The sequence below is a fragment of the Cyphomyrmex costatus genome, unplaced genomic scaffold, assembly GCF_001594065.2.
Source record: "Cyphomyrmex costatus isolate MS0001 unplaced genomic scaffold, Ccosl1.0 scaffold67, whole genome shotgun sequence".
Taxonomy (NCBI): domain Eukaryota; kingdom Metazoa; phylum Arthropoda; class Insecta; order Hymenoptera; family Formicidae; genus Cyphomyrmex; species Cyphomyrmex costatus.
This window is the reverse complement of record NW_017280233.1, coordinates 110,417-126,065: the sequence shown is the minus strand read 5'-3', so window position 1 is coordinate 126,065 and position 15,649 is coordinate 110,417. Positions and strand designations below refer to the sequence as shown.

Genomic DNA, 15,649 nt, shown 5'->3' with positions numbered 1-15,649 from the left:
GAGGAGAGGAGAGGAGAGGAGAGGAGAGGAGAGGAGAGAAGAGCCCGTTGGACGAGCGGGCGTTCATTTTCTATCTCGCCTCCCATCCCCTGTTCTTCATGTCCTCTCTTCCTCTCTCATTCTGTATTTCTCTATTCCTCTTTCACTTTTTTCGTCCTCCTCTTCGTCTCATTCTCTCTCTCTCCCCCTCGCGTATTCCATAGCCTTTCCCCGTCACTCTATCTCCTCTCATCCTTGCTCTTTCCGCCTTGCCTCCCCCTTGTGCCACCCCCCTTGAACCCCTTCGACTTTCCGTTATCATCTCGGCGCTCGCCTCGGGCTAAAATAAAGAGAGATGCGGCAGGAGGGAGGGAATAACAAAGAAAAGGGAAGAAACACCGAGCGGTGAATGTGCGGAAGAGAAAGAAGGACAAAGAGTGTACGGACGAGAAAAATTGAAAGGAAAGAGGGCGGAGGGAAAAAAGGATTCGACATGGACGAGGAGTTGGCGAGCGTGGAGGAAGAATCGGTAACGCGAGGGGACAAGAAACGAAATGACGAAGAGGAAAAGAGAGAGAGAAGGATAATGCGAACGCGAATTCCGAATTTCGAGTCGCGATTTACGCGGAGTTAAGCCCGACTTTCGTAACTCACGCAAACGGGACGCGCGCCACGTTTTTTCCGCGACGGCCGCGTACGTAAAACGACAGAGACGACGACGACGACGACGTGCTGTCACTTTTTTTTAACATTGAGTTATAAATAAAAGCGCGTAGAGTTCGAACGAGAGCCCCGGCGTGGGTGCGCGAGCTAACGCCGAGATATTTTTGGGATCTGTGTTGCAGTCGTTGCAAGTATGGGAGAGAGAGAGAGAGAGGAGTTCAACTTGCCATGATCGCCCCCTCCTCCACATTTCCCGCGATTTTCCGCGCTGATTGCAATGATACTCGAGAACGAGCATGTATCGAAATGCTACAGATGTCTCATTAACTTATTCTCTATTACACCCACTCACTCGGCTCTGTATAAAATTTTGCCCTGCAACATTACGAACCAGGATACAAGCAGAAATACAAATATATGTATCATTCCTTATTTTGTTTCTTCTCGCTAATTAATTACTCTTTACATTCTTTGGAGTGGAATCTCACTCTAAAGAGTGAAAATTGAGCCAATCTTGGGAAAGAGAGTGTCTTTAAAACAATTGTACTCTAAAAGTTTTAGAGACTTATCGATTGTAATTTGTACTTAGATTAGGACATATAGGTCAAGTTAAGGTACACATAAAGTTATTCATTAATATTATTTCTCTTCACACATATTTTTCCTGTTATCTTTATTTTATAAAAATGTTAGAGTGAGAATTACTTGGCGAAATTGAACACGACAAAGAACTCCGCACTCGTTACTACGCGCAAACTATCGCGTTTGGGCCGCAGTTTGGAAAAAACTTTCGCAGCGCGGCCGTTCGCGCGTAGGTACACGTGTTAAACGATGTGTGGAGGGCCCTTTTGCACGAAGCGGGCCAGTCGATGATATACGAGGGCAATTCCGTAATTGCATATCGGTCGAATTCGCGGTCGGCGCGAACGATCGTAAAACACGATCGGACGATACGCAGAGCGCGCGGAGCTCGGCTGCGTTAAGTTGACGCAACAATTGCGGGTTACGGTCACGTTCAACGGGAATAATAATGCTTCGAGATAAATACTTGGGTGCGAGGGAGGTACCTCCCCCTCCCCCTCATTCGCGTTCGAACAATTAAAATCGCGGGTGCAGCGTGGCGCGGAAGAATAATTGCTGCGATTTGTCGAAACCTTAATATATAGCGCTTTTAATATTTTCCAGTAATATCCAGTAATGTTTCTATTCGGCTTCTCATAATTCGCGTTTGGCAGCGACTTGTCTGGAATTAATACAAATCTCAGTATCGCTTTGATTCTCATGTGAGTCGATATAGAAAGGACCTTTCATCATCACAAGCTGCTTAGTATCCACGTAATATGCCGCGAGAATCTCGCATAATATGTCACACGCCGCACAAGATATTTCGAGAAAATAGATGGAAATAAGGTATATATACATGAAAATTCTTATTACTCTCGAGTTTAAAAATGCCTCGAATATATTTAATAATTTGCTCTTTTATTTCTTGTATATTTATAGCGTTTTCTCTTTTGGCTGTATTAGTGCATCCTTTCTGTGTAAATCTCAGTGTAAAAGTGAAATGTAAATATTTGGAATTGTAAAATACATATTCTGCACTTAACGTATTGAGAATTTTACGATTACCTGTTTTTACATTAAACACACACTTTTACACTGTCAATTTGTGTACGACAGCTTTAACAGGCATTCGGTGTAGCCAAGGGAAAACGCTTTTAATGTCGATCGCGTTAGTCGAGGAGGAATATATTTTTTTATTTGACAATAACGCTATAAGCTGAAAAAACGGAGTATTGCAGGTTGATATGCTTAAGCAAACGTGCATTGAACAATTGAAATTGTGTTGTATAATTCCACAATTACCGAATAGGTTGTTACGTTTTTGGTCCACGGGACGATTAACGATAATATGATCCTAACTGCTGCAACACGTCATTTACGAAGCGGATAAAAACGCTTTTATGTCAATGTATGCGAATCGCTAACGAGCGTGAACAAGAACTCGTCGATTCGTTGATTTTTCGCGTTTACTACGGAGATCGGTCAGGATTGGTCCAGTCCGATGTTGTAATACCACGAAAAAAGTGAAGAGCGCGAAATTATGCATCGGTGACCCATTTTGGCGAGGCGACGGACGGAATATGGAAGATCACGGGGACATTATTTCGACGAATAATGGTGGAATAACGGATAACGAATTTTCGTTCTATTTTCGCGATCAAACTTATGTCACAGCGAGTTTGGATAATGAAGATGGAACGTCATAATCTTATTTCATTTTCTCGTATTATAAATCTCGGTCTCTCGGTTTTATGAAAATGAATATCACCATCGCATAAATACGATCGCACTTATCAAATTACCGGAGCTGTAACTGCAAAGTTTGCACCTGTCAAATAATGGCACACGTGTGACACATGATATTAGGAAATTAAGAAAAATTTCTCTCGCGCGCCGTCGTATTTTCATCCCGCGGCAAATAATTCATCATCGATTACTCGTAAAGACAGTAATCGACTAGATAATACAATCAAATTAAAACGGAATTATTATATGAGGGGGGAAAAAATTCTCGTATACAAAGCATACAAATATATAAGGGATCGTAGAGGACATACATATATCTCACGAGCGCTCTTTCGAGCATCTTTCAAATTTAATTCCGATATATATTCGCGAAGCGAATAATTCAATAGCAATTTCGAATCTTCTCTTGTGATCGAATGGCTGTCAAATATTTAACTTGTTAAGTCCTCGAGCGTTAACATCTGGAATAAAATTCGCTTATATATTTTCGAGAGAAAATGATTTTCTGTACACACTCGCTGAAATATCTCGGATAACTTAAAACAAGTGGAAAGAGGCTAGGAGGATGCGTGTCACACCTGTCGCTTTCTGCGAGATACGCTAAACGCCGTCGTTGCCGATATGATTCTTCTTACCTGCAGCTTCATCGAAAACGATTCGCACGAATACCTGAGACTCCGTAGGTTATTCATGTATTCCAAACTTACGGAATATATGAATAACTATGGCGCGCGCGGTGGCGGGGTGTCGAGACGACGCCGCGCCGCGACGACAGACGGGAGGAAAGCGGGATCAGAACGGGGAAGAGACACACACACAGCGGAGAACGAGAGAGAAAACGCAGAGAGCTCGATCTTATTGATAAGGTCGATTTATCGACGACACGTGGCCGCGTTTACGTTCACCTCGTCTCTCGTTTTTCCGTTCGCGTCCTCTAGCCGCGATCCTCGGTCCCCGGGAACCATTCGTTTTCTCCACGACCTGACATTATCCGCGACGTAAACGCCCGTCGTGTACGTACCACGTGCTTCCGTTTACGTGTCCCGTCGTTTTTCGTTCTTCGTTTCGTCCTATCTTCTCCTTCAATTTTTGTTTTTTTTTCTTCTTTTCCAATGGAATGTAGATGGAACGTAGATAGGATTTTATCGCGTTACTTTTATGAAAGGTACACGAAAAGAATAATTAAAGTACCTAAAAATTTAGGTATAGATGAGCCACCATCTGAGTTATATTTATCAAATTATTGAAGATATTCAAGCAAACAATTTTATCAACCTCAAGCATTCTGCATAATTATTTTAATATCCAGCAAAATTATTTTCAGACACACTTGTATCTACATTTTCAGGTATTTAAATAAAACGGTTCTTTTCCCATGTATATTCTCCGAATTGATCGCAACATAATTAAATGATTAAAGAGAAGTTAATGCTCTCCTTTCGAATCAAATTACAATTGACAATGTTTAAAAGGACTTTTACGAGATAACCAGGTATGTTATCACACACACATTCTTGAAAATTTGAGCGGTATACATAGACGCGAGCTTGTAATATAATTATGTAACTGAATCGACATCATTTTAATATACGAAGAAATAATGTTTTATATAGAAATAAAAGTAATTACATAAATGATCTCCATTCTGGTCGTTCAACATCTGAATTCTGTTTTGAATCACATGCACGTTTTTCTTACAATGAGTTTAACTTTCCTCGAGTTTTCCCGCGAAGCTTTATGTTCCACGGGCATTCTTTACGAAGCAATCGCCGTTCGATATTCTGTGTTGTCGCCGCCAGCCTCGTGTGCTATTGTTGCACGTTTGCTTTTGTCTTGCCAAGGAAATACCACGCGATCGCCGCGTACATCGCCAATTACATATCGATCGAATTCTCCAGAACCGACAATTTCGTTCCGCTACCTACATTACGGCAACTCAAATATGTCAGCCTGAACGTAAAACCGTTGACAGTCGAGTTACTCGACGTGTTCTGCTCTGTTTTCGCAGTCGGATTTGCAATAACACGCTATCCTGCTTCACGGTATTTATCGTAACGACATATCGACTGGCGTGTATCGCGAAGAAATTTCTATTTTGTCATTTCTTCATTAAATATTCATTAAATTTAATTGTAAGTATTAGAGATGAGTGTATTGATTGTTACACGATATCCATTTTGTCATTCACGTTGTCATTTTGAACGAATATCGTGTCGCCGCTCAGCTTGTATTTATCGAAAAATTATGTGAGAATAATCGCGTAAAATTGCACGCGACGCGATAACGCGAAGATCGTCTTTGTGTCTCGCCACTTACTCTTTATTTATTAACGAGTTTGAACATTGAGCAATTTTACTATGTCCTCTAGGACAAAGGTTCTCAAATTGTACATCGCGTCGTTTAATGCTCGGGACGAGTGTATCAGATAAAAAAAAAAAAAAAGAGTACCAATTAATCCACCTACGTTGCTATTTGTCAGCGAGAGCGTTAAGTGTTTTAATATTACGACGATTAACAATGATGATAGGTTGTATGCGTCAAATTACATAAAATGGTAGAGAGCGATGGAAAAAGTTCGAGAGCCTCTGCCTTGTGAAAATTACAGGCTTCACAAGGCTTCACATTTGATCAGCTCGTACGAGGAGGCGTGAAATCGCGTTAAACGCGTTAGGTAATTATCCATGGTGAATTTTATTTCTCGTTGCCGTTCTAGAATTTTGCGAAACCCTATGGAAACCCGCACCCGGGTTGCTAGCAACGGGAAGAGCATGATCCTGCCAACCAACACACTGTGGCGGTAGTGGGATCGAAAGGAGGCGGAGAGCGAAGCCTGTCATCGCGGTAAAGGATTCGTCCTTGCTGCACTCGCTCTCTCCGCCTACTTTCAACCTCGCAACCGCGTCGTCGGCGACGGCGACGACGACGACGACGACGACGACGACGACGACGACGTCAGTTCACTACGCGCACATTCTTTTTTCCTCCTTTCTCTTTTTTTTATTTTTTTTCCTCTCGTACAGCAACTCCAAAAAGTCGAACGGCTTCACTGTGACAGTCTTTCTTTTTAGTCGCGAGAGAACAAACGGCGAGAAAGTTCGAAAAACGCGGTGACGAATGCGCGATAGTCGCGCCGTAGCTTCCCGCCGTCAACTATCTTCGTCGTTAATCTTCAAGTATTCCCAAGGAACTCCGTAATGAATTTGCTGGAAAACGGGGTAGATCGTCGATGAATGTGAGTGTGTGTGTGTGTGTGTGTGTGTGTATACACATCGGGAGCGTCAGATAGCCTTGACCTATTGGCGCCCCCAAGTCTGGTCCAAACTTCTTGCGGGTTTGGCTTCAATTCTCCGGAGACTCTTCTATACATCAAACACTCTGCCCTCGCCGCTACATCCTGACTGCGGTACGCTGTATTACGTCAGCATTGATAGAAATTGATACGGTAAAGTAAAGAAGCCCTCCAACGTCGCTTTTTTTTCTCAAGCCGTTTGGAAAGGAATTTTTTTTTCTGTTTCCACGTCATATTTTCTATCGTCTAATTATTGCCTCGAAGAAATTACATAGAGAATAATATTATATACGTTCCGCCATTTTAAATACAGTTTAAGAGCGCTATTCATAGTCCACTCTCATTTTAAGACCACCTGAAGTAGTGTCTTAAGGTGCTAATACACTCCTCTGATTGACTTCTAATATTTTAAGACATTACTTCAGACGGTCTTAAAATGAGAGCGGACTACAAATGCCGATCGACATGGATGATTTTTTTTTTTATTCAATTGTAAATGTGAAAGTAGTTATTTCATTTTTCTGATTTTATTATTATTATTATAGAATTTATTAGTTGAAAAAAATATAGTTCTTTCCTTTCAAAAATGTAGCGTTATTAATCTATGTAATCAGATAACACGCAACTTTAAAGTTGTGAAGAAAAATTATCACTAATTGTTTTACCTTAGCGACGCATAAATCACGCAGCGAATAGTGATTTATGATTCGCTATGTTATTAAAGGTTATGTAATCGTAAGAAATTTCGATTGAAAAAAAAAAAGTGAATCTTTCTTACTTTCTCCGCAAAGAAACAAGTTTTATGCCACTCACTCTCAACGATGCATAACTTTTTCTACTCTTTTATAATTGCAACGCGCATTCCCGATTGCATTTTATTCAAGTTTATTCAAGACTGTCTCTTTTAACGTTTACATCATTTTATATCTCGAATATCATCGTCGCCGCGCGGCGGAAATTGTAAGGAGGATTCCGTACATCGCGTTGAAACTTGGCCGTCTCGGAAACTGGAGTAACTAGACGGCGACGCGTCCCCGCGGTGAAAAATGTGCGGCACATTGTAACGACACGTGACGGACTCGTTCGCAAAGAAGCAAGGCGACTTTCAACGAGGAGGAAAGTATGTGGGAAGAGTTGGACTGAAACTCGATTCCACCCAGGATCACGACCTTCAGCTGCGCCGCGCCGCGGCGGTTTTCGGGCGGGACTTTATAGACCGTTTCTTGCGATCGACATTTTAATAGAATAATAAAGAAGGAAAAGCGTGCTCCCGTCTTGTTGCTCTTTTCGCGTTATCGCGCCGTACGAATCGAGACGGGGCCGTCGTGTCATTTACGTCAATTCCGCTGCGCTCGCAAAAATGCAGGAGCGCCCTCGCGACGATAACCTCGGATCCTAAAACGGTTGCATAACGACGCGTGAAATTATTGCCTATGAAATGACATACACGAGCACATTTTCACTGGAGTAGTCGAGAAAGTATTACTGGAAGATGAAGTGGCTAGAGAATTACGTTAACGCGGACCATTTATCGACTCGTGACGCCGCCCGACTATTTTCAGCGAGGTCGTTCACATATTAAGTTGTGTAACATTCGAAAATGCATAACGACAACCTCTCTCTTCTGAAGGCGCGAGAATTGGCGTATTTCGATCCTGCGCGAATCACAATCAAATTGCGTGATTAAACTCATAGAGAAATTAAATTTGAATTCATAAAGATTAGCACTTATATATATATATATATATATATGCGGCACTATTGGTTTTGTTATCTTGATGCTCGTCGAGCGTGTACCGTGGAAGTATTTGCCGGTAAATGTAGTCGGAAACGTTGGTCTTTCCAACAGATTCTATCCATTGATTACATTCCGCAATTTAAGGATTGCGAGAGGAGCGCGAGGCGGACCCGACGACGGCGGCGCGACGAATGCAAATGCACTCGCGTTCCTCAGCGAAACGTGATAAAATTTGCAAGCATCGCTCTCGCCAGAACTTTGCAATTAAATACTAATCAGCACGGCTCGAATCTAATTTCGGTGCGGAAGGATCGAAAAAGACGCGAACGCGTACGATCCGATAGCGATTTCGTCACCACACACATATTCAGTGATCCAATTAAAACTTCTTACGCACAAAATGCACCGCGGCTCTCTCTCCGTTGATTTTTCTTCATATCCAGATATCAACGTGTCAATTTTCTTGAATGAAATAAATTAAGGGAGCGCGCAAATGATGGGCGTGCAGCAAACGCTGGAGCCGGAAATCGTTACTGAATTAAAATTTAACACAAAAATATTATTAGACATCGAGATCTTCTACCTTGACCGAATATATGGGCCTCTTTTAATTCTGTTATTCCTGTTGAATTAGGGTAAATTTATATTGCATTTGAATAGAAATAAATTCGAACGTTAAACTTTTCTCCGTTTTGATTTTTCGCTTTAAGACAGCACATTTCTTTTTTAGATATTCCCTTCATCTCGTCGCACGTGCGCGCTGATCGAATTATGCTGCTTTTTATCGGGATGAGCGTTTAGCAAATCTATCGATATTTCCGATCGCGGGGTAATCGAGTTTAGCTGGAGACTAATTTTCAGTAGCTGTCCGAGTCGAGAGAGAGGGGGGGTGCTCCCCTGATAGCGATAAAGCAACGCACACTTTAATTATCGTACTGTCAGATTCGCTGTGCGTCCTACACGGAAATTGTATTAAGCTATTTCATCGAGACGTCATAATACCGCATAATCGAGTTATATGTCTTTATGCCGTGCGCAATACTGTTCGCGATGATTGAAAAATCGCGCCACAGGGCGGCGATATTAATCCGACGAATTGACGTACCAATTTGGTCTACGCAAGCGTGGTTAAAAAGCGTGTCGGAAAAGTCGCACACGCTTTCGTCGATCGCACTGTACGACTTCATCTCGGATTTATCTCTTACATTTGCCAATTAAATGCGTGGGCAGAGCAAACCGCGATTTTGCAAAAGATCGACCAAAACGCGCGTTTCTCGCAAATTGAAAAACAAGAAGCGATGTTTCTGCGAATATACAGCTCGTCGATTTAATCCGACACACTGTGTGTCAGAAGATAGATAGAGAGAGAGAGAGAGAGAGGAGAAAAGAGTTGCTCGTCACGACGAGATTCCGCAAATTATACTGTTTAAGGAACGAGGGCGCGACCGGACCTTGCGCAACGAATACAAATGGAGAGTCAGCCGGCAGCGCGTCCCTTCGGCGCGCGTGACAAAATTCGTAAAGGAGCTCTCGAAGCCAGCAGCCTCCATCACCCCCTTCCTCTCGCCGTAGGGTTTATACTCGCGGGGGATTTCACTGACACACGAGAGAGAAAAAGAGAATCGCTTTGGCGACAACGTGATAATATTTCTGAACTTGGGGAGGGTCTCGTTCTCGCGCTCGTGAAGAAAAAAATTCGTCGGCCGTATCTCGAAAGAGAGAGAGAGAGAGAGAGAGAGAGAGAGAGAGACCGAGACCGAGAGAGCCGCTGGTCTACACCGAAACTGGTTTCGTAAGTGCCGCTTCGGCAATAAAAAGAGACGGCGAGGGAGAAAACGAGGGAGACAGAGGCACGTAACGCGACCGCATTCACGACGAGCGCATTTACATGTTACGTAAAATTTCGTTGGGACCCGCGATACACGACACGCCGCGCCGCGCCGTAACGGCCGGCGAGCTCTCGCGCGCTGTTCGCTCGCCTCCCGGCCCATTCGCATCTCAATGAAAGTCTCTCTCTCTCTCTCTCTCTCTCTCTCTCTCTCTCTCTCTCTCTCTCTCTCTCTCTCTGTGTAGCACGCCAGCTTTTGAATATGTACGAATTTAGAACAGGGTAGATAAACAGATTTAATCAAAACTTCAGCGGGCGATGTAAGACACGTGACAAAATTCTGATGATAATACTTCTTTCAATGAAAATCGTCTAGAAAAGAAAAGGCAGAAGGATATTCATTTATTTTTGCGCACACAAAAGTTGGAAAAGTGTAGCAATAATTTCTATAACCGCGATTATAAATTATTTGAAGGATTAAAAAGCTCGGATAGTATTTTAAAACAGATTTATTCGCCGTCAAATATGCTCGTTGTTATCAATACAATCTTATTACTTTTCGATATCGTAAGATAGATTAAAAAAAAACACTTAAATTTCTTCTCTATATAAGCTTCTTTCTTTCTGTCAATGTAGATCAACAACTTGATTCTCTCAACTATAATTCTTCATCTTTGTCTCATTTTTCGAATTTTAGAACCGAGATTAAAATTAAACTGCATTGAAAGAAATGGACGGGGTTAGTAGTGACTTCACTATTTCCATTACTTTAAAGATATTTTGTGCAACGCATTCGCACTGCACCCTACGTATAATTATCGAAACGTCTGTTTTTGTATCATAGGAGACGCGTTCATACTAGAACGGCAATGTAAAACGTCCGATTTATCATGCGTTCGATAGCTTGTTTTAATGTGTATCGCAGCAGCGACGGAAACGTTGCAAATACTGGCGGAGTAAAAAAAAAAAAGGCGGAGCTTTTACTCCAATTTTCAAGGATGATAGATCGTCGCTCGGCCGTATTTCAAAATTGGAGCGGAACGAACGTATAACGCTCTCTCGGTTATCGCGCGCTCCTTCTTTTTTATCCGCACACACGACATTACCGTGTGCTGCGACGTTATTTCTGTCTTCGCGACTGACTCATCGACGTCTCGGAAAGAAATGACCCTTGGTCGCGATACCGTCGCGGCTTTGCATGCTTATCAGTCCGCTCGGCGCAAAGGCGACGCTATCGGAAAGAATGTTCCCGTACAGTCTCAAGTTCGTCGGCGCGGAACCTTCATTCGCGCGCCTTCGACGCCACTTATTCTCGATATATCGTAAATCAGATTTTAAGACTTATCAAATTTACATAATACACGGTTCGGGATCGCCGCTTTCCAAGTTAAACGGCCAGCGTGTCTCTGGAAAGTCTGTTAGGCCCCGAGAATATGTTATTCGCGCGTGAATTCAATCGGATAATTTCAAGCGATAGGAGGGCCTGGGCCTTGATTAGGAATTCTTATCTCAATATTCTTGAGAGAAGCACCTCTCTTCTAGCGTATGAAAAAGAAATTGGAATTTAAAATTCAACGTTTTCGTGTCATAACAGGAATAATAATGCGATAAGAGAGAGCAACAGTAACCAGTGCGATGACATTCGATCTTGGCGCACTTTTCTGTTTTTCTTGCCGTTTATAACCGTTTGCGCACGACTTCTTCTACTTAAAGCCACTTGAGGCTACCATTTATTAAGTCTGGCAAGTTCCTCTCCCGCAGCACATCGTGTGAATCTACCGCGTGCTGCTTTCTCTCTTTTTCCTCTTATCCCATTCATAAAGCAAGAGATATTGAAAAAGAAATGGCAAGAACAATTTCGCTTTTGCTGGCGGGAAAAAAAGAGGAAGAGAGATAGATTCTCTCTCGCTGGAGGAAGAATTCACCTGCTGATCTAAGTCACCATTTGTATTGTCCGCGTATATTGCGCGGGCACATGTGGCTCATAAAATCGTATCGCGTCCAGCCGTTTCCATTCGAAGATATTTCTGTGTGCGCAACGCGGATAAAAACAAATATGAATGGCAGCGATACCGGCGGCAACGTTATACGCCATCCACGACCACGTCGTTTAAAAGGTTAATGTCGATATTCCAACGCGAATGTAAATAAACATTTTTAGCGACACTCCGCGGACTGATCATTCTGGGGAAAAAGATCAGGAATTACGAGAATCGTCGACATACTTTCGTGTTTTCTCCCTCCCTTTTAAAATGCACTCTTTTTACTATTTCATTAAAATTAAGGACGCGCCGAGGAAGTAATAGTTGGTAGTCTCCATCGAGTTCGATGGTAATAAAAAGAGCACACGAAAAATAATATTGCTCTTCGTTATTTATTTTGTTATCCTTCCATTTTATTATTTCACAACAAGAATCTTACCTAGAAATGCAACGCGATACGGACGCACTAAATTATACCGTCAGGTGGAGTTAACACCAAGATTCGTGTATAAGAAACCCTCAAGGTCGCTTCTTCGAACGGATGGATTTTACGGGTTTTAGTGTTCAGCAAATAACATTTGCCGCTTAGTTTGGTATACGAATATGGTTTGCCGTTTAGTGGCTGATGTATTGATGCAAAAGCCAGCCGTGTTTGGACAGCATCTACTCGGTGGAAAAAGCGAAATGGGTTTACCGGTTATATGCTGTTTTGACCGCAAAAACCGCCCAGTTTCTACAACAATTGAAGCAACTGGTCGCAAAATCGCCTGCATTATTCTGCTCTCTAGCGAAAGAGCGAAATGTTGAGCATCTTTTCGGCAATTTTAGTTTCTCGGCTCTTCAATTCTGTAATTTGCGTTCAAGGTAAACTGGACTCGGAAAGTCTAGTATTTCTACATTTTTTTATTGTTTGTCTCCGAAAATAGGAGAGATAATTTTTTAATTCTTTCATATGTTTTAAGCAACGTCGTATATATTAAAATTAAAATTAAAAAAATACCAGTGCCAAAAAAATCAGTACCAAATTGATGCATTCGCATTCCGTAATTTCTCAAAAGCTTCTGTAATTCTAAATTCCAAAAGCCTTTGTAAATCTATTTAAGAGATGCAGAGAACAAAAAGTAACTTGACACACCTATACAGTGGTAAACTCGAAAAGAGATCCTATACAACTTTGCTCTTTATACGAGAGAAGTGTTGGACGGTCTCGTTCGTAAAGTTAACAGCTTGGACGTAGGTATGCCGTCCGTGCGTCTGTGGAACGGCCATCTCTCACGCGTGTAGCCGTGCTCGCTAAAGCGGAGCTCTCTCGGCTCGAAGGTCGAACACTTTCGAGCGTCGAGCACGGGTCCCCGGCATCAGTGTTCGAAAAGAACGGCAGAGAGGCGGATACTTACATCTTATAGTGGTGCTGCATGTGGTGGCCGACTAGGTGCATGTCGGTGGCGTGTTGCTGCTGCTGCATCTGCTGGTGCTGCTGCTGTTGCTGCGGTTGGTGCATACCCTGATGATGGTGAGTCTGCGGGGGGTCCAGGCTAGATGCACCCAGCAGGGTAGCGCTCTCCCTGAACAACGTTGCCACCTGCATCCTGGCTGTGTGTCGTTCGCGTTCTTGGTTTCACCGGAAGTGCCGATTCGCCGGCGTCGCTCGCGCGTTATTCCTTTCGTATATCCGGATCTTGACGGACGCTTCTTCACCAAAGTGTAGCCGGGAGGACGGCTTATTCTCAGAAGAGGATAGGAACGGATCGAGATAATCCCTTAGTAACGTGAATACGTAAGGTTTTTCTTCGTGACGACGAAAGTCGTCCGTAGTCTACCGTAGGTCCCCACGGCTCGGGATCGATACGAGATCCTTCGAAGGTGATTATTAGGATCGCGGGTGGTTCCGAGAAAGGTTCTTCGGATCGCGTGATCGCGAAAGAGTTGCGGATCTTTTCTGAGTCTTTCGATTACCACCGCGATCGCGAGTGTGCTCGCAAGTAATATATCTCCCACTGTCTCTTAATTTTTAGTAGTGATTTCGTAGCGACAAAGGTTGGAAAGAATTACAATCCTCGGATACAACTATTCGGTGTTCCGCTATCGAATCCCCGACGACAATGGCTCGCAGAGAAAACGTGCCGTCGGTACGTGAAAAGCGCGGCTTTTCACGTTCCTCGCTTTTCACGAACACCTGATTTGGAATAACACCTGATTAACGATCGCGCGGTACACGCCGCGGCCAGCAGCACGACGGCCACCGTCGCGGCGACGAAACCGACGTCGAGGTTCACGACGCGGCGAGAATCTTTTTCTCTCTTTCTTTTATACTCTCTGTTTTTCTCCCTCTATCTCTCTCCCCCTCTCGGTGAATCCCGAGAGTCGAGAACTCAGTCGAGACCTCGAGAAGTCGTCATCGTTGCTCTCCTCGTCGTAACGACCGTCGGCGACGTTACCAGCATCCTCTCCACGAGACCGTGATCGCCAGCCGGAACGCCTCCGCGCCGACAGGCCGGAAGCCACGAAAGTCTCTGCTCTCCTCTCTTTCCTCTCTTCTCCTGGGTCCACTCGCGCGCGCGCGCGCGCCACCGCCTGGGTCCGCTCGCACTCACACACACTCACGAAAGGCGCGGACGCGCACACAACACGCGAGCCGCAGCACACGGGATCACTGGCCGCGCGGATGTACTTCGTTTGGGAGCTTTCTTTCTCGGAGGAGTTTCTCTCCCCTCGGCTTCGCGTGCGTTCTCCTCTCTCTCTCTCTCTCTCTCTCTCTCTCTCTCTCTCCTTCTTTACCTCCTATCGTTCTTCTTCTCTGCCTCGCACTACGTTTATATTATCGTCCCTTCACCCGCGACACAATGCCGCCTGAAATTCGCGCACTCCGTGTCGTCTGTCATGTTCTCGCCGCGGCCGTCGCGCGCACCTTTTGAATTACGCGCACCGCCCGCCGTCTCGCCGCACCACCGTCGATGCGATGCGGTGCGGTGCGGTGTGGTGCACCCACGCCCCGCTAAATGCAACCGCGCGAGGGTGGTTGGCGCGTACTTGCGCTTCTCACGGCGTGTGCGTGCCGGTCACGTCGCGCGAAGCAAGACGACACTCTGCGCTACGTTTCTTACGATGCGATGACGTCTCTCTCTCTCTCTCTCTCTCTCCCTCTCTCCCCGCCGTTGACTCCGTCGAGCGTTGTTCGTACTCCGATAACTCGCGCGATACCTCGCGTGTGCGTCGCACGAGTATCGTGAGAGCTGAACGATATCGCGAACCTCTCGAGAGGCGTGTACGTATGTATATTCACCGTGCTGCGTGAAATCCTCCTGCGAGAGGGACTTGCTTGACGGAACACGCGCGCGTACGCACCGTGTTTCGCGGACGACTCACAGACTTCTCCGCCGCTTTTTGCGTTTCTCCTCTACTCTCGCGAGTGTGCCTCTCCTCTTTTTCTCTCTCTCTCTTTCGAGTTCTCCTGCCCTCGCCTCCGCGGCGCAAACTCTCCCTGTCCCTCTCGTTCTCTCTCTTTCTCTTTCTCTCCCTCTCGTCGTGTAAACACGCGCGCACACACACACCGCAGAATCTGTAACCGCGGCAGCAAGAGTCGGCACCGCACTGCTCGTCTGTATCGCTCGCTCGGCCGCTCGAACCGCATCGCTCGTACGTTTCCGTTGTCGCTCGACGATGCTCGGTCGTGTTCGGGTTCGAAGCCTCACAGCGGTGGAGGCGGTGGAGGCGGTGGTGGCGGTGGTGGAGGCGGCGGCGGCGGCAGCAGCGGTGGTGGCAGCGGCTGTGGCTGGTCCGGCATAGTCTGTCCTTCGCTACTTTGCACTCGCGCGCCAATCTCTCTCTCTCTCTCTCTCTCTCTCCTCTCTCTCTCTCTC

General features: G+C 44.8%; 1 protein-coding gene across 1 annotated transcript in view; it reads right to left on the bottom strand.

Annotated features, from left to right (window-relative positions):
• Window positions 1-15,512, bottom strand: part of Tdg (Thymine DNA glycosylase) — a 110,101-nt gene extending 94,589 nt beyond the window's left edge. The window contains exon 1 of the mRNA XM_018547665.1: window positions 13,187-15,512. Within this exon, the coding sequence (XP_018403167.1) occupies window positions 13,187-13,377 (191 nt within the window). The 5' untranslated portion in view covers window positions 13,378-15,512. The remainder of the gene's footprint in view (window positions 1-13,186) is intronic.
• Between the last annotated feature and the right edge of the window lie 137 nt (window positions 15,513-15,649).